General features: G+C 42.3%; 2 protein-coding genes across 2 annotated transcripts in view; one reads left to right on the top strand and one right to left on the bottom strand.

Annotated features, from left to right (window-relative positions):
- The first annotated feature begins 3,491 nt into the window (after window positions 1-3,491).
- On the top strand, window positions 3,492-8,937 carry phox2a (paired like homeobox 2A). The gene is made up of 3 exons (XM_061719216.1): window positions 3,492-4,024; window positions 4,943-5,130; window positions 6,448-8,937. Exons 1-3 carry the CDS (start codon window positions 3,802-3,804, stop codon window positions 6,934-6,936), a joined length of 900 nt encoding a protein of 299 aa, XP_061575200.1. The 5' UTR covers window positions 3,492-3,801; the 3' UTR covers window positions 6,937-8,937.
- Window positions 8,617-19,052, bottom strand: part of inppl1a (inositol polyphosphate phosphatase-like 1a) — a 35,281-nt gene continuing 24,845 nt past the window's right edge. Inside the window, exons 13-27 of the mRNA XM_061719215.1 lie at window positions 18,893-19,010; window positions 18,428-18,524; window positions 17,566-17,704; window positions 17,373-17,472; window positions 16,529-16,617; window positions 16,335-16,416; window positions 15,503-15,592; window positions 15,126-15,239; window positions 14,567-14,743; window positions 14,318-14,473; window positions 14,149-14,233; window positions 12,722-12,808; window positions 11,785-12,568; window positions 10,977-11,110; window positions 8,617-10,725 (exon numbers count right to left, since the gene is read on the bottom strand). Coding sequence (XP_061575199.1) covers window positions 10,617-10,725; window positions 10,977-11,110; window positions 11,785-12,568; window positions 12,722-12,808; window positions 14,149-14,233; window positions 14,318-14,473; window positions 14,567-14,743; window positions 15,126-15,239; window positions 15,503-15,592; window positions 16,335-16,416; window positions 16,529-16,617; window positions 17,373-17,472; window positions 17,566-17,704; window positions 18,428-18,524; window positions 18,893-19,010 — 2,361 coding nt within the window. The 3' untranslated portion in view covers window positions 8,617-10,616. The remainder of the gene's footprint in view (window positions 10,726-10,976; window positions 11,111-11,784; window positions 12,569-12,721; window positions 12,809-14,148; window positions 14,234-14,317; window positions 14,474-14,566; window positions 14,744-15,125; window positions 15,240-15,502; window positions 15,593-16,334; window positions 16,417-16,528; window positions 16,618-17,372; window positions 17,473-17,565; window positions 17,705-18,427; window positions 18,525-18,892; window positions 19,011-19,052) is intronic.

The following is a 19,052-nucleotide window of genomic DNA, read 5'->3' on the forward strand; positions in this document are numbered from 1 at the left end:
TTCGCATTCAGCCTCTCTAATCCCTTCAAAGCAGGAAAGTGGTCTCTTGCGGGCCACTAATCCGCCCGCGCAGGGGGAGACTTCTCCTCCGCAGAGGTTTTAACTTTGGACTTTTACATTCATGGGGGCGATTTGACGGAAACAGTAACGGGGAGCTTAGGCATTCATGGCGTCTGAGTCAACAGAGGGGGACACAATGGTCCCCCGGAGACTCCTGAGGGACCCAGAGAGACGAGCCCGGCTGTGGGGATTTAGGGCCCGCTGGGTTGTTTTAGACTAAAGCCTGAATTAATGTTCCAAGTTAAATCGACGCAGGCCTACGCCGTAGGGTTACGGCGTAGGCTACGGCGTAGGGTTCGAACCCTACGTCGTAGGCTCTGCGTTGGTGTAACGCGGAACCATAAATCAACCTTAACCCTTCTGGACCGCCGTGACGCGCCGTCCGCTTCTAATCAGAGCTGTGATTGAGTTAAGAGTAAAAGACTAATTCACCCTTTCACAGAGATAACTTTGTGGTTTACAAGCCATTGGGGCATTATCCAGCATTAAAACTTCATGTTATAATGGCTGGGGACAATATCTGACAAATTGAGTGATTAGGATCATTAAAGAATTAACCACAAGGAGAACAAAGACGGAAACATGGATAACATTGCAGGCCTGCAGCAGAAGATATATTAGAGCTGGGCTACTATAATTAAACTATCGGATTAGTTTTCTGTTTTTGTAGCTTAGTTATGTTAATATAAAAAAAATATGACTTTCCTATTTAAATACTTAAATACTAAACACCCTGCAGTTAATCAGAAATACATATTTATCGAGACTGCAATCTTTCTGCGCCTTATTTTACCTTTTTCCTTCTTTTTTTAAAGTGTCTCTTGTTTTTTCTCGATTATTTCTATGAGATATGTCTTGTTCTTGTTCTTTTCAACAACCCTTAGATGTTGTTAAGAGAGTACGGTATTTGGGTCACATCATAAATGAGGATCTTTGTGATGATGATGACATCCAGCTCTATGCTCAGGCCAATATGCTTGCCCGTAGATTCCATATGTGCTGATGTTAAAGTAAACCTATTCAGAGCCTATTGTACACCTCTTTACACAGCTCACCTGGTGTAATTATACCACCAAAGCCAAGCTAAAGAAGTTGCATAGCATATGATGCGTTCAGGATCCTCCTTAAGCTTCCAAGAACAAGTGCAAGCACTTTATTTGTTAATTGTTATGTCCACCTTCCATGCTCTGCTGAGGAATTTAAATTTATGTGTCGACTCCATGAGTCAGAAAATTGTCTAATAACTGCACTCACTAACATCAAACGGACTGCATTCTTCCCTTGACAGAATAAAAAAAGAATACAACATTTTCTATGTGCTCATCATTGATTTTATATGCAAAAAAAGAGAAGAAGGCACTTTATTTGTACTGATGTTCAACTAAATGCCCTGAATGGGCCACCTTATATGAAATACTTGGCTTGAAATAAATAATTTTCCACATGACAAAGTTGTGTTCTTATGAACTTTAGGGGATTTGGGGAGAATTTAGGACCATTTGACTCATCAAATACAACGATTTGTTTGTCTGATTTTACCGCACGAATCCTAGAAGAACTTAATTTTTGAGCCCACAGGGATTTTGTGTGTTATTTTTGACGTCGTGTGGCATTAAATAAATGCCACGCCGATGCGTCTGGAATGGTCTTACTGTGGCAGGAAACACTGCATGGAGCAGCTGCTGATGTCTGGTGAACTGGTAACACAGTTACAAGTGAGTTGAATAGTTAATTAGGGTGCGTAAAAGTGTGAAATAAATGTCTATCAAAGAACTTGGGCGCATTTTAACAATTTAGGACTAAATAAAGTCGCTGATAGTGTATTCACATAGGAATTACAAAGTATGGGACGAAGACACGCACTGCAGCATGAAATGAGCAGGATTGAAGATGAGGACGAGGACCCCCCCCCCCGCCTCAACAACCGCGATAAACAAATCTGATTACAATTTAAACGCGCACGGAGTGGGAAATACACGCATGCGCGTGTGCGTGCAGTGGGTTAGTGGTAATAGTGCCCATTAAGGAGCTTCATCCTCTGGTCAAGCGGAGATAAGGGCGCGCTCTGCGCGTTATGGTGCCATCTTATGCGCGGACACATGGGCAAACTTAATTAATTTCTTGGGTGCGCAGACAACGCAATTTTGGTTTGTGTATTATATTATTTGGAGAAATTTGCCCGCTAATAAAAAGCCTGTTGATTACATGAGCTGTATCCAGAAAGCAGCGGTTTAGAAATGGAGAGAAAAAAAAAAAAAAAAAAAAGGCGCACGATTTGGAAAGTGCTGCACGGAGCGCGCTCCTGGCTGCCTGTTCCCAACTCCTCTGGTTCTGCGTGTGCTGGTAGTCGTGTGGGATATGACTTATCACATTGTATGACACCGAACAATAAACTTAAACCAATTTATGGAGCGTCAATGCGTTTACGGTTAGCCTGTCGTGGCTGCTCGGTTGTCTCTGCAGTCACGAAGCTCCCTCTCTCCAGTCCTATACATCAAACTGACGCTCCACTCTGGTGACATCTCCGTACAAGTGATCGGAATCAAATCAGAGCTTTTAATCTCAGCAATCACCGTCACATCTGGACGTTTTCCCTCACATAAAGACTCGTGTGGCTGAGGATGTTTCCACCAGTCCGACGCTGACCGCTGGAGCATCATCTGAGGCCGAATTTGAGTCATCGTGTGCCGTAATTTAGTCACACGTAGACAAGGAATTACCCTTTATTATTATTATTATTATTATTATTATTATTATTATTATTATAAAAGGATCACTGGATTTTACTTTCAAATATTGGCCACGACCCCCAAATAATTGCTTAGGCCTAATGGATTATTTCAATTTAGAAAAAATCTCTAGGCTTATTGGCGTATTATACTATTTAATAGGCATGCACTTTTTTTTCCGTATTTTCGATAAGAAAGGAAAAAAACAGCTTAAAACCCACCGACGTAGCCTAAATGAAATAATAGGCTAATCTTCACATAAATAATTGGAAATGTGCGCACTGAAAACCCCCATAATAAACACAGATCGACACATCGTCATTTAAACCGCGTTGTTTTAGTTTTTGTCGCATTTTGGCTCTGAGGGACCAATACACACACAACACAACTAGAGTGTCCGATAAGGGAAACATGTAGATTATTATTGATTTAAATGGAGAAGCGGTCTTTTTTTTGTTGTTTGTTTTTAGTTTGTTTGTGTGCGTATTTGTTTGCTGTTTGTTTTGGAGAGATCTCTGCAACTCTGCTGACACCTGCGAGCTCCTGATGCTGCTGCGGACGGCGGGGGCGGTGCAGGGAGCTGGAGGAGGCGCTCACTCACCGCTGCCATTGTCATGGTAACGAGACCACCGCCTCGCTATTGTCTCTCCCGCTGCCAAGTTTATTATAAGCAGCGCGCTCCGCGCTGCGCTGTCACACGGAGAGAGCGCGGAGAGAGCTGCAGTCCAGGCTCCAGAACCTGCAGGCACGCACTGAAGCCAATGAAGAAGTGAGTGCAAAGAGAACATTTGGATTACTTTTCAACAAAATAATAATAATATTAATAATTATAACCTAATAATAAAAAAAAACAAGAGCAGACAGTGAGATCTGAACCTCAAAACTGAAGAGAGTTTGGGAGATTCTCGAGAGAAATCTGACTGGTTTGAAACTCAACTTTCACTGCGTCTCCGAGCAGAAGAAGCGGCTGAAACGCCTTTGCAGTCCGGGTTTTTTTTGCCGGCTGACCTCCATGTATAAGATGGATTACTCCTACCTGAACTCCTATGACTCCTGCATGGCGGCCATGGAGGCGTCGGCCTACGCAGACTTCAGCTCCTGCAGCCAGGCCAGCTCCTTCCAGTACAACCCCATCCGGAGCGGGCCCTTCTCCAACCCGGGCTGCAGCCCGCTCAGCACGGCCAGCTGCACCCTGGGGGCCCTGCGGGACCACCAGCCCACCCCCTACTCCTCAGGTAGGACGCTGCTCCCAGTCCTGAAGGCTGGTTCATGGTTTAACGCTCAGCCACTGCAGCCATCAGCAGCACCTGCTAGTGAAGGGATGGCAGATCAGTTATTCCTCATTATTCTTTTCATAATGAGCACCTAATATGAGCAGAAAGGGAAAATATTCATTCTTTAACTGTGTTTTTCGTTGAGTAATTTGGCAGTTTAACAAACTGAGGCCTGAATTGATTTAAATTAGGTTTATGTTGAGAGACGCAGGGTTTGATTCTGTTTAGAATTAAATTGTACATTTTCATAATTCTACAAATTCGCCGAAAAAGCAAAGATATTTGCTTATAGCCTACGATATTTCACGGTCTAAAATGACAGTTTTTTTTGTGGATTTTAACCAGCTGGTGCATCCACTAAATGATTTATTAAGAACGTGGACAGCATGTTATTGCCAAACATCATATAAACCCATAATTAATTCTTTCATCTTCATGGTTTCAGATGCGTAATTTGTACTGGCTTTACTGCAGCACAAAGGCACAAACTCCCAAATTCCATGATATCGTTTTTAAATAAAATAAAATCCAGATCTAAAAAAAAACAGTCTTCATAAATAACCAATATGCAAAATTAATTAATGTAAAAATATATTGCTGTCCCCATATTCGACTTAAATGCTAATGTCTTATAAACGATATATTAATATATTCACTGCAAACAAACCTGGTGACATGGAGCAGTTTATTTTAAAACAAATTAATATTTAAACTAATTATTAAATATAAAAAAACACAAATAGACAAGTGAAGTGATACCGAGGTGTTTCCAGCTTCATTTAGGTCTAACACCTTTTTCAGTTTTTTAAGTCAGTGGCCTCGGCTATTTTTGATGTCAAATCATATTTATATATTTTATCATATTTTGTAATCCCTCAGTCCCGTACAAGTTCTTCTCGGACCCGTCTGGCCTGAACGAGAAGAGGAAGCAGCGGCGCATCCGCACCACGTTCACCAGCTCGCAGCTGAAGGAGCTGGAGCGCGTGTTCGCGGAGACGCACTACCCGGACATCTACACCCGCGAGGAGCTGGCGCTCAAGATAGACCTGACCGAGGCCCGGGTACAGGTGAGCACCGCCGGAAAAGTCTCCTGAAAAGTGAAGAAAATGTAGCCGTGCCTTGTTTTCTCATGTGTTTAACCATAAAGCCTGAATTATGGTTCCGCGTTAAATCGACGGCGTACCCTACGGCCGAAAAGTTTTCTAGGGGGCGCTGTTGAGCCGTTAGGCCACGCCCATTAATGCAAACCATTAAATGTAAAAAATTTTGCCAGGCCTGGCTTGCGTGCAAAATTTGGGGACTTTTGGGGCACGTTTAGGGGGGCAAAAAGGCCAGGGGCGTCACTTGGGTATGGCAAGGTATGGCAGCCGCCACACCTATTATTCTATTACTTAATACATATAGAATAACTACAAATGCAAATCAGAACAACATGATCGATTTCACTAGTTATTTTACACTGCAAAAACTGAAAATCTTTACAAGAATATTTGTCTTATTTCTAGTTAAAATGTCTCATTTTTAGTCAAAAAAAATCTCATTACATTTAAGACAAGACTCAAAAACAACCATTTTCACCTGTTTCAAGTAGAATTTCACTTAAAATAAGTAGAAAAATCTGCCAGTGGAACAAGATTTTTTTGCTTGTAATGAGAAGATAAATCTTGTTCCACTGGCAGATTTTTCTACTTATTTCAAGTGAAAATGTACTTGAAACAGGTGAAAATGGTCAAATAACATGTTACTTTTCTGGTAATTACTCTTGTTTTAAGTGTAATGAGATTTTTTGACTAAAAATGAGACATTTTAACTAGAAATAAGACAAATATTCCTGGTAAGATCTTGAGTTTTTACAGTGAGCGAGACTGCATTTGAAAAAGATCCAATTTTCTTGACCACACATAAGCTACATAGACTTCTGTGATGAGTATTTGCTGGACGTGTTGATTGATACTCTAGTTAAGTTCTGTGACTCGTAACCTTGCCATACCTTAGCTTTGACTGAATTGACGCCACTGAAAAAGGCCCTCATTTCGTCTGAAGAAAAACGAGAAAAACAACGAGAACGAGAACATCTCCTACAGATACAATAGGGCCTTCGCACTGTAAGTGCTCGGGCCTTAATAATAACAGTAATTTAATAGCACTATTAGTGCTGTAACAATGCACGTTCCAACAATAATCATGTCTGCCTCATACTGCTGCACCTTTCAGTTTTTTTTAAATTGTATGTTAATAAGTGCCATATTTGTTTATTTACTGTTTGCACACTTTTTAAATCTGGGTACAGTGAGCGAAATAACCGGAGTCAAATTCCTTGTCGGGCAATGTTCAAACTTGGCCAATAAAATCTGATTTTGATAAATGCTTCCTGTGTCTCACAGGTGTGGTTTCAGAACAGGCGCGCCAAGTTTCGTAAGCAGGAGCGCGCGGCCAACGCCAAAGCCAACAACTCTGGTGGCACCACAGGTAACACCAGCAGCAGCTCTGGAGGGAAGAAGAATGGAGAGGCCAGGTCTTCATCAGATGATGATGAGTCCAAGGAATCCACCTGCAGCCCCACACCCGACAGCACGGCCTCCCTGCCCAGCTCTGCCAATGGAAACTTGGGCAGCCCTGCCAGCTTGAGCCCCAGCCCGGCCCCCGCCAACAGCGGCTACGCCAACAACTCCAGCCCCCCGATCCTGCAGGGCCTGAAGGCCCCCAGCTGGTCCAGCCTGGGACCGTCCAATCCCGCCGTGGCCCAGCCCGCCGTCCAGACTCAGGAGATCCTGAAGGCCTGGCAGCCGGCGGACAGTATGACCGGCCCCTTTGCTGGAGTCCTGTCCTCCTTCCACAGAAAACCCAACCCCATCAAGACAAATCTGTTCTGAAGCACAGCGGAGGAGAGGATGACAAACGGACTGGAACAGAGCGGAGTTTCTAGCTTTGTGGAGGGACTCGAGACTTGCCCGCTGTAACGCTGAACTGACCGGGAGAGTCCTGTGCAGGGTCCTGTCACAGCTCAGATCACAAAGCCACAGGTGTGCAGCTATGAACACGACATGGGAAGTTTCCTCCCTGCTACGACCTTCCTCTCCACCAGAGTTCTTCATTGATGAGAAATCCTGTCTCAGACGCCACTAAGACATTCTCTATTTAATGATTTTGAATTATACAAGACCTCAAACTGCAACCTGAACAGAACTGTTCTGACTTACAGTATAGATGCTCTGTATTCACACAAAAAATCTCTTTCCTGCACGTTGTCTGTCTTTGTTGCACTCTCAGATTCCCACACTCACTGCACGACAGCAGTACTGATGAGCATGGTGGTCAGGTAGGACTCTAAAGCAGAAATCCAAACATCACACTCCAGTCTTTGCTGGGGAAACCAAACAAACCTTCACCCTCAAGCACAACCAACCCCCTCTGACATGCAGACTTCCTCTAAATGGAACAGGGTCCCCCTAAATCTCTTCCCCGAATGGCCAGGAGGCAACCCCGAAATCCAATTAGAGCTGCCAGGTCCAGGCCAGACACATCTGAAGATCAGCTTATTCTCTCCCTCCTTTCATTACTGTATCAAGTTCTGACTCCCACACTCTCTCTCCTCTCGGGGCTTTATTTCCCATCATGCATTCTTCTTATAAACAGTTACCATTTTGGTGAAACTATGAGGGGAAGAAGATGGAGAACTTGAGGCTTTGGCTTCGTTTTTCTATTCACGTCTGCAGCTTTGTCCTTTGGATTGGGGGGGGAGCACAAAGCTGCAGCTGAACACAAAGTTTAGCGTATTTATAAATGATGTGGTGTTGCTGTTGAGGTCCTGCCACCCGTTTCTAACATCAACCACCGATTGAAGACATTGCTAACTCCCCAACTCAGTTTCTTTCTTTCTCTCCACAAAGAAAAGAATGAGTCCATCTCAGAAACGCTGGTCATATGCTGAGATGACATTTTCTACTGTGTTTATTAATGAACAAACTTTGTTCTTGTTGATACCCATCTTTTTTTTTCTTCTGTTAATTACTTGTAATTCATCTGTTACCACTAACTGAAGTTGATCAATTTCACAGGGTTTACTCCAGAAAGCTACTCGAAAGGGGGGGAGGGGGACTATGTATTTATTAATATTTTTTATTGTCAGTGAAAGACCCACACATTTCTTTGAATTAGTTCATACAATTTTGTGGATGTAAATTCTGTAATTAGTAATATAAATATTAGGTAGCCTTTTTCTTTTCTTTCATTTGTTTGTTTTGCTCTACAGATCTATTTCACTGGAGAGCATCTGTCAGACATATCGGTGAAAGCAGACAGAAAGCTCAAGTGATAAGAAGTTATAGCACTACTCTGAATATTCTAATAAATCTACATTATGGAGGCACTATGGCACAGCTCACGACCCGCTTCATGTGTGAAAAACGACAAGCGTCTCATCTAAAGTCAGATTGACAAACCTCATGACTTGCAGGATATACATTTCTAAAGGAACAGAGCATTTGCTCTTTATGAGAAACAATTGGTTCAGCTTAACCTGCGGATGAAAAATGACAGAGAGAAGCAATCTATAACGTAGGGAAAGATATTAGACTTTACTTGAAAAAGTTAAATACAAGGGTGACAATTTTACATTAACTTAATAGAAACTGAAACAGAAGACTACATGTAGACAAAATGGAGTGTCAGAGATAATAACGGTACGTCTCTTTTGCATACATACATACATATACACTTACACACACCACTGAGAACACCGGTGGGCTTCAAGACACATTACACTGAATTTATCCGAATGGAACATCCAAATTCTCTGCGCTTGTTTCGCTGTTTAAGATATCAGGCAGAATGCACCACCTGTAACAGATGAATGGAGTTCAATCTAATTTTGTTGGTGAGCAAAATAAATCTAGAAAATGACTGGGTCACAAAGAAAGTTTGGAGCAAAAGCAGATTATTTCGGAGGCAGAAATGAAGCTGTTATCACAATCAGCTATGATTTACAGATGAGAAAAAATATTCAAATTTAGTGCCGATACAAAGGTGTCGGACAAAGCTTTCAAACAAGACACAAGGTAGTTGTTGACTTAAAAGTGAAGAGGAGAAGCTCCTTTGTTCCCCATGTCTACGGAGTAACAGCACCCCCTGCTGGTGACTTCTAGGAACAAGCATCCTCTCAACGTGCAGCATGTGTCCTGCAGACCTTTCTGCTCATCATGAGTTACACCAGGTGACATCTTCTCCCGTGTGTACAAAATGTGTCACGATGGAAAAACAAGTCAATGTCTCTAGTCATGTAATAAAAGAACCAAATCAGATCAGCATCCTGTTACAGGAAACGGTTTGGTGACGATATGAAGGCTTATTAAATCATCAGCAGAGTAACCATCATTAAAGCTATTCTGTGGTAACCAGTTCCCTGATTGCTACTCCATTTAGACCCCTTCAAAATTAGAATGAGTCAAAATGAAATTCAAGCCCCCAAGAAACCTGAGTCACATTTTTAAAGAGAGAAAAAATAAGAGGACATCTACATATATTTAAATTCAACATCCTCACAGACAGGGTGAGTATGAGAAATAGTACTTTTCAGCCATATTCTAACCTTGGTCCAGCATTTATTACCTTGTGCATATTTGTGATTCTGTAGCCATGTCCACTGATTGACCATAAACAATAGGAATACTTACAACTTCAACAAATATAATCAACCTATTGTAATATGCAACTGTGTGGAAAACCCCCCCCAGAAATGTCAGTGTCAATGAAAGGAGAAAAAAACCTCCAATCATGAAAGTGTTGTGCAAAGTACACACTTATGACTGTAAAAGTATTAATTTGGTTTCCATAATATTCCCTTTATAATATTCAAAAATAATAAATCAAATCATAAATACTTGCACTCATCACAGGCCACCATTTAATAAACAGTGGCCCAGACATCATCACAAAATAACGACTTGAAAAGACTTGAACCAGAGTTCTTAACCTCTTTCCCGTCATCACAAAAGGCAGCTGCAGGACTTTTTCTGTTCCACCCATTTCTCCCCCCCCAAAATAAAACAAAAAAAGGGAAAAATGTTTTGAGCTTGAATGTGAAAGTCTGACGCTCCTCAGCTCTCAGAAGGAAAAAACGCCTCAAACAAACAAACTTTAAATTCCATCTTACAGCTACAGGTCAAATGTGACGGTACAACACACCTGCGCCTCCATCAGGACATCGGTCGTGTGTCTAAACGAGTGTGGCAAAGGGCATAATGTCATCCCTGCTTTTACAGCCAGGGGTTATATGTAGTGATGCTTGAATGACAGAAATGATTATCATTAAATAAGACCACACATATGACAACGGACACACGCATACAGTACAAATGAAAAAGGACATTGGTTTAGCAAGTGTTTTTTGAAAGAACAAATTGAGTGCAATTTCTCTCAGAAGGCACAGTCTGGTATCTGTTGGCACGTTCCAGCTCAGATCAGTTCAGATCAGTTCAGTTCAGTTCAGTTCAGTTCAGTTCAACTAAGATCCGGCTTCTCTGGACAAGGTGTGGTTCGGAGCTGGAACCGTTCACTACTTCTGCTGCGGCTGCTGCTGCTGCTGCCTGAGGCTCTCCAGCAGGATTCGCTTGTGGGCGGGATCGAGCACCCCGGCTTCCTCCAGGTCTTCCTCAGTGATGTCACTGGGAGGAAGTAAAAAAATAAAATAAAAGAGCTGAGAAACAGATTTTGGAAAATGTTGTTTGGAAGGTTTTTGTAAATATTTTCTTTGAAACTCAATTAATTTCATAACATCGTCACAGACCTCAACGTTACATCGTCTGCACTAAATCTAGAGATTTTCCTGCTAATTCTTCCAAGCTTGTCAGTCCCTCAACAGTTCTTTCATTTCATTTTATCAACATTGCACAAACATCTACATCCAACAACGTACCTGAGGAACTCCAGGTCGTCCCAGCCGTTGTGTAGAAGGCCCTGCTCATACCTCTCCAGGCCCAGTCTCTGTAGCCACTCCCCGACTGAAGATTCGCCCACAGACAAAGATGAACTACTGCTGCCCCAAAGTGCCTGCACAGGAGAAATGCAGTGCAGCATATAAAAGGCTGCCACACAATTTCTGGCACAAAAACAATCACCTGACAGTAAAAGATGTAAGTTTTTTTTAATCGTAAAGGGGACCTATTATGAAAAACACGTTTTCTCTTGCTTTGACATATATAAAGTGGTCTCCACTCAGTCTGCCAACTCAGAGAAGGAGGAAAGCAACGAAATTCTGCAGTGTCTGTACAGCCGCCCGGATGAGCCGTCCAGTGTGATGTGGCTTCTACGAGCCGTTCAGATTCTGCTTCCGTCGTTACGTAACAAAGGGAGCGATGCGTGAAACCACGCCCACGACTAACTCCGCCGGCCAGAGCTTCCGCCATTTTTTCGTAGCGGTGTATCACGTCATTCGCGCCATCGCGTCAGGCAGCCAATCAGCACAGTGTTTCATTATCATAGCCCCGCCCACTCAGAATCCTGCATAGATAATGAGGTTAGAGAATGGGAAGATAAAGACATGGCTCAGAGGCTGAATTTCTCATTTATTTAGCAAAAACAATCAAAAGCTTGTTTTTAAGACATTCAAGGGCTGTTTAAAATAGGTATTAGATGCCGTAATAGGTCCCCTTTAAACTAAAAGAAAACAACAGAATACTATGAAAATCTGTGTTTGTGAAAAAAAAACAACTAAAAATGCTCACTTCCTCTGGCATGTCCTCTGCAATACTCTCCGTGATGGGGTTTCTGGGGGGGAAGGTGCGGCAGGCGTCCAGACCTAAACCCATTGGCTGCCCACGAAGAGGCGGAGGTGCTGATGGCGCACGAGGAGGCTGTCCAGGAAATTCACTCTCACTCAGGGTCTTTGCCATCTGGAGCACGGAGCACGACTGATCGTCCAACGCTCCTGCTCCGACACCTCCTCCTCCTCCTCCTCCACCTGCTCCTCCTCCCCCTCCTCCTCCTCCTCCTCGCCTAAAGCCGTCACTGAGTGGCCCACCAGCACCGGCTGGCGGGATCCTGACCTCGGCCAGGTCGGGATAAAGAGCACGTGGTTTGTTGAACGGGGCCTCTGCAACCATCTCCAGGGCTCCTTTGGGGAGTGGAGGAGGAGGGAAGTCTGGAGGGGGTCGGTTAAGCGTGCTTCCAACTGTTCCCGCAACACCCCCCCCTTGTGCCCCTCCCACGCAGGCACTGCCATCGTCCTCTGAGGAGCCCTCCTCGCTGATGGCCCGGGCTGGGTGTCCTGCCACGGGTCTGCGTGGGTGGGGGGGCCCTGAGCTTGCAGGGCTGGGTTTGGTTCGGGCCCCCGCTGAGGGAGCGGGGGCTTTTAGTGCCTGGGGGTTTGTGGAGGTAGGAGATGTGAGAAGCTCAGGAGAAACCGCTGCAGCTGATTGGTTGGGAACACCCTCCAGGATGTAGTAGGCAGGATTATTGTAGCTGTTCTTGCTGATGGATGGATCGCCATCTGATGCATCCTGTTTGGGTCTTCGCAACACAGACAAAAACAAGACACATGGATTTAGAGAAGCGATCTAGAGATTTTGGCTTTCACATGCTCACTTCCTCCTTCAGACCGGCGTGTGACTCCATCGTTGTGCAGTGTGTGTATTAAGAATGCACAGTGTCTTGAGGGTGTACCTTGCAGCAGTTTCCTCCTTGCTGCTTTTTTCTCCCTCCTCACTGACCTTTCCCAGCTCTCCAAGCTGTTTTCGAAGCACAGAAGGCCTGTACCATAAAATCATAAAATGTTAGCAGTCTCTATTTTTCAAACTACAAATATAGAAAACACATTCAGAGCATGAATTTACACGTTTTTACTCAGACCTCTCCCTTTCTTTATTCTGCTCAGACTCTGCTGGAGATTATGCTGCATTAAGTGAGAACTGGGACTAAGTGAGAACTAATATCCAAGTAAAAATAGAAAAAAAGAATATACATTGGACTTTTAGAGCATTTCATCCAATTTTCTTCTCCAGTACAGTGACCTGTGTATCTGATTAAGACAATGTTGTCAACATCAAGCCAATACACCAACCTGATGGTAGGAATGTTTTTTTACCCGCTCATTATGAAATCGACCAACAAACTATAACTATGGGCAGAAATATGTGCCACTAGAAACTGAATTTGAATAATTTATATTTGAATTTGAATTGCTCAACTTGAATAATTGCATTAAAAAACTGAATCTGAATCACATTATTTGAATTTGTATTGTTTAATTTGAATCATTGCATTGAAAAACTGAATCTACATTCAGTTCTCACAATTCAAATTCAGTTCTTGCAGTTCAATTTCAATTTTACTGTGCCAGAGATCTGGGTCTTCCGGAGGAACAGCAATCGAGTGCAGATACAAAGAACTCCTTTTCACGTAGCCTACTATAACCTCTATTTTCTTTCAACGATATAAACGACCTATGGGTGCTAGATATTTCGAAACCTATTGTGTTTTCTCCATTCTGTGTAAAAAGTGTAGATTTATATCTTGCCGTTTTGTAGAAAAATTTCTGCTGAGAAGTGTGTGACCAACTACCGGTATACCTTTTAAGCAAAACATAAATTATTACGCCAAGATATAAATCTACACATATTTCTGCCAATATATAACATGCCCATTTCCAGCTTCTAGTTTTAAAAGAGATTCACATATATGCATCTACCTCTGAATAGTCTGGTGGCTCAGACAGGATTTAAAATTGTATTTCAAGCCATTCACCACATGACACAAACCTTGTCCACCAGATCTCTTCCAGGGGGTTCAGAGTGACTGATTTGGAGCACAGAAACAAGCCAGTTTGCCCTGTTTTGACGCAGGATTTTGAAATGGGAGACAATCGATGTGACGACGGTCCATAGATCGATGTTGGGGGGAGACATTTTATTTATTTATTTTTTTTAATAGCCTTCCCCTGTTTCTGTAATTCCTCTATTATTGTAATTGAAAAACTTTGCCTTATACCTTCACATAAACATTTTCCACAGTTGCAAAGCCAGTTCACCAGCATGATACTTTCCTTAAAAAAAATTAAAAAAAAAAAAAGAGAAAAAGGAAGGTGTACTGACTTCACATATTCATGCCCAGATCTGGAAAGCATTGTGGATTTCCCTTTTGGTCCACCCGTCTCATCCTTGTCCACACTAATCCACTCTGAAATTCAACAAGTATTTGTTTACCCTTCAATTCAAGCTCCATTTGCACAGATTGCCACACAATCAGTAAGTGTTGCGTTACCATATAGTCGCTCCCTGGTTCCCATCCTCTCAGAGGGGACTCTGACCCTCATGGACCCCCGGATATTTCCTGTTTCTTCACCTCGGTGGGACAGGTAAGTGTGGAACTGCTGTGCTGTGCTGCCAATCATTGACTTAAGGGCCAATACACACTCTCCTAACCGGTCAAAAAAAAAAAAACACAGCTGGTGTCAGGTGACAAAAACCATGATTACTTCCTTGACTTAAAACCAAAGCACTCTCTCTGTACCGTAAGACTCGTATCCATCCACTGATTTCACTGTTAGCAGCAGATGCTGGTCCTGCAGGTACTCGATTTCTGACAGAAGTGGCTTGAGTGTTGTGAGCTGCTTATTGGACCAGCCTACGCGCAGGAAGTTGATGTTGTCGCTGTTCTGACTGTCGTTCTCGTAACTCTTCTTAAATTCTACAAATATGTAAGAAAGAGAGAGAAACGCAGGGAGGAATGGATAGAGGAGCCAACAAAGGGAACAAGGAGGGAAGGAGAGAGGGATAAAGAGGAGGGAGACGTTTCTGTCACATCTCATTCAAAAGCACATGGTGGATAGGAAGTGGGCATGCAGCACGGGTCATGAATAGATTCTTCCTAAAAGGTATACTGACTGACTGACAACGGGAAGGAGGGAGGGAGGGGGGGCAGAGGGATACAGGGTACAAAAAGAAGAAGCAAACTCAGTTTTATTTCATCCATTTGCCCTAGAAAGCTTCGCCGCACTTTATTCCTGGCAGTTCTGTTTCTCCACCGGCATGATTGAGTCGCTGCAAAGGTGCAGTTGTGTTCGCCTCACCTTCCAGACATGTAGAGTAAAATTCAATGAAGAATTTAGTCCTGCTCGCGGTCTTCACTATGGCCTCAATGCTCTCAAACTCAATGTAGGCCTGTTCCGAGGACTTTGGCAGACCTACAGTAGAAGAAAGATTAAGGGGAGACACGGGAGTTGGAGGGAGGGAGAGAAACAGCAGACGTGTAATCAGGAACTTTTAACAAGTAAAGAAAAAAAGTATTAGAAACATGTAATAATTCATGATTTAACTGCAATCAATTATAACAGCAGGCTTATCCAAATCTAATCAACCGAAGTGAAAGGAGGTCAATGGAGAGGAACGGAAATAGTTTGCACTTGTCTTTTGTTGTTTATAACAGTTATGAGATATGCACTTGTACCTTTCTTGGAGACAAACTGGGAGGTCACTCCAACTTCAAACGTTGCAAACACAGGGGAATGATCACTGGTGACGATGTCGTCTGTACAGCCTGCCAGAATAAATGCATTTATTTTATATCAATCTCACGTTTGAGCGGCTTCGGTGCAAACCAGATACATTGTATCTTTTTTTTCTTTCTAGTTATTTCAATTCATATTCACAAGCGATTTTTTTAAAACTTCAGCCAAAAAGTCGCACGAAAAGCCACGTAATTATCATTGACATTGGTCAATATCAGTCTTGGTAGAGCATCATGTTTCTATGACAACTGGCCTGAGACGAAGAACTGAAAAGTATATCAATGCAACAAATGCGTGTTTTGACTCAGAATTGGCCTTCTTTAAAAAAAAACATTATTTGTTTGCCTGTATCATTTTAGGCAAATTATACAGTTTGTAAATGAAGCACACCTGCAGCTGGAGGACATTTGATCCGTCCAACCCAGCTGTCAACGGAAGCCTTTTTAGGTCAAACATGAGCCACCAGGGACAGAGAAATGGAGGCCACAGAGCCTTCACACCACAAACTAGCTGCACCAGAGTTACAGCCAGCGCTGGGCCACCTCTCTGTCCACCAACGCAACCGCATCCAGACATCCGTTTGCACTCATGCAGAGTTCCTTTGTGCCGATCTTAATAGTTCCAGTGGAGAAACACCCTCAACCTACTTTTCCATCAGATAGCTTTGTGTTATACAGTATATTAACTGCATTACAAGACATTCGTTATTCAAAGTGAAATGAACTATGATATTTCTAAACTTGTCAGAAAGAAATAGGAGCTTTGTCTCACCATAGGAGTTGCAGACAATGTGTGTTTCGGGGTATGACTTCCACAGGATCCTGTCGCACCAGGATGGAACATTCGTCCTCATCTAGGACAGACAGAAGAGAAGAAGGCGACTCAAAATAGAGGAAGTGGAGCAAGTCATTATTAGTCAGAAATGGCTGGGAGTAAGTCAGTGATGCAGAAGTCGGTAAACGCACCCCTGTGGCCTTCTGCTTCTGCCACACATACGTGTCCCTTGAGCCTCGTTCGTAGCGGTAAGTCGGTGGAAATGAGATCTCGTCCTCCGCTGCAGGCAAAAAGACACAGATTCTCTTTGATGAAGGTTTTAAAAGCAAAAGTTTGGCACATTGTCAGTATCTCCGAATTTGTTAAACAAATGGACAACTGCAGAGATGAAAATAAAAGGGGCTCTCTCTTCCTTTAGAGTTTGACTTTGGGGAACAATATGAATGTTTGTGGATTAGCAATATCTGAGATATTCAGTGGCTGATAAAAGCAACTTTTCCATCTATAACATTGTAGTTAGGTAGAGATCATACAAGCTCAATAAGACAGCTGCCACAACTTACCACAAAGGATTATAGGGCTTTATCTCTGCAAACCTGCTACATAATTGACACATACTGTGTTAACTTTTAAGAAAAACTGGAAAACGAGAATCTCAAAATTGTCTTAATGTTTACGTTTTAGTTCAAATGATTCATGAGAATCATATTTCTATAATCACCATCCACCCCGTCTTTTTCTTTTTTATCTCTGGTTCTTCCTTTTTGTTTGAGTAAGTAAAGAAAACCAGTGGTTTTGCTGAACTATTCAAAAAGCCGTGGTGAAGAGCAGGTGCTTTTGGAAAGTGCGAGTCATAACTTTAGTCGTATTTATGAGACCACAGAAACTTTATTTTAAGGACAGGAAACATCTGCTAGTGTTGAGATTTTACTGTTCTTGAATATAATTTCCCAATATTTAAACTAATCGTTGCCTAACTGACAACTATCTTCTTGTGCACAGGGAGAGGAAGTAATTGCTGTGAGAAATACTAACCAAAGCGCAAAAAGACTTTATTCTTCTCCCTCTCCAGGTTGAGCTGATCCACTTTAAGCAGGGGCTCAAACTCCTTCCTGTTGATGTAGTTTAAAATTTCCTACAGACACAAAGAAAACCCTCAGAACTGGAAAAAGTGTTTTTTTTTTTCAGATTTGCATGATTAAATCATGTTGAATTTTCTCTGCTTCACCTGTATGTCCATATCCAGCCTGTAGTTGAGGTCTCCCAGCCAAAACAGGTGCGTGAAGCGGAGGGAAATGTCAAAGGAGCTGAGCTGTTTGTCTCCTAGCGACAGCAGACGCAGGATATCAAGGTAATTCTGGTTCCTCCTAAACGGGGTCAAAGGTCACATGAGTGAGAGGCAGTTAGGGTCAAAACAAACAAAAAAAATGGTGTCTTTTCTACTACGTTGAGCTTTGAAGGTAGGAAATAAAATCTTGGATTTTTAGCCCGTGTTAAAGAAAAGCCACTTTTGGACAAACAAACTGAATGTTCAGTTTAGGTAAAAATCTCACAAAATCATCTTTCCTTCCAAATATGTTTGAACATTTAATCTTAGAAGCCATTTTCAAGTGCTTGAAAGATCATTGTTTTTTATGCTTCCCCTACAATCTAAAAATGTAGATTTGGCAAAGTAGTCGGCTGTAGGGGCTCTGTCTGTGCCTTATTTTTGTGCTCAAGTAAATAATAAACTATTCCAGTCTAGTCCAGTAGGTGGCAGCAATGATTAGAAAAAAGAAATCATAAACAGAAAAAACTGCAGTGATCACAGAGGGAAGTCATGAAACCGGTTGTTGATCGTGGTTGTGACTTATTGCTTTGGAAATGGGGTCAGTGAGTCAGTGCTTGAAAATAAATGAGCATTTGTAGAAGCTTATTAAAAATGCCTGAAAATGAAGAACTTACAATGGGAAAAATAGTTTCATAAACTCTTGGAAAAACTGAGATGAGCCAGAGACTGGCACAAACAAAATGCTGCTAGCACTTGATCAAACAGACATGTGGCTATAGTGTGTGTGTGGGTGTGTGTGTGTGTGTGTGTGTGTGGTTACCTGGCAATTTTCTCATTCCCTGATGTCAGGTGACAGTTCACAAAGCCAAATGATGTTCCGTTGAACATGAAAGAGACGCCCACTGCTCCTTTGTTACCTAGACAACCATAAATAACCAACAGCTTATTATACTGTAGTTAACAGTATTTGACCAAATATAACATATTTACTTTCGAAAAATAATAAAATGATTACATTTATTGACTATTGACTATATTTACATGAAAAATCATAAAATAAACTCAATGCAGTTAGATTCATTAATTTTATGAGGTTGATATTAATTAGTACAGAGATTTCCTTATGAATTCAAAGCACAAGTCACATTATAATGTGATATCCATGTGAATTAACCCATCTGTGAGACATACATTTAAATGGCAGTATTATTCCTGCCATCATTTTTTACTGGTTGGACAGCATGTTAAGGCTGAATAAAGACTGAAAATAGAGGGCTCTTGTTACCCAGCGTGTTGGCGATGCCCGTCTTCACACTGGACATCCCCACATGGCTGATCCGGTTCTCATGTTCAGGTTTCACCAACACAGCAATTTTTATGTTCCACAGAGTCTGCACTGCGATCTGTAGACCACAACAAGAGACAATGAGGAAACTGCAGTCATC

The sequence above is a fragment of the Cololabis saira genome, chromosome 4 (assembly GCF_033807715.1).
Source record: "Cololabis saira isolate AMF1-May2022 chromosome 4, fColSai1.1, whole genome shotgun sequence".
In the NCBI taxonomy this organism is placed as follows: domain Eukaryota; kingdom Metazoa; phylum Chordata; class Actinopteri; order Beloniformes; family Belonidae; genus Cololabis; species Cololabis saira.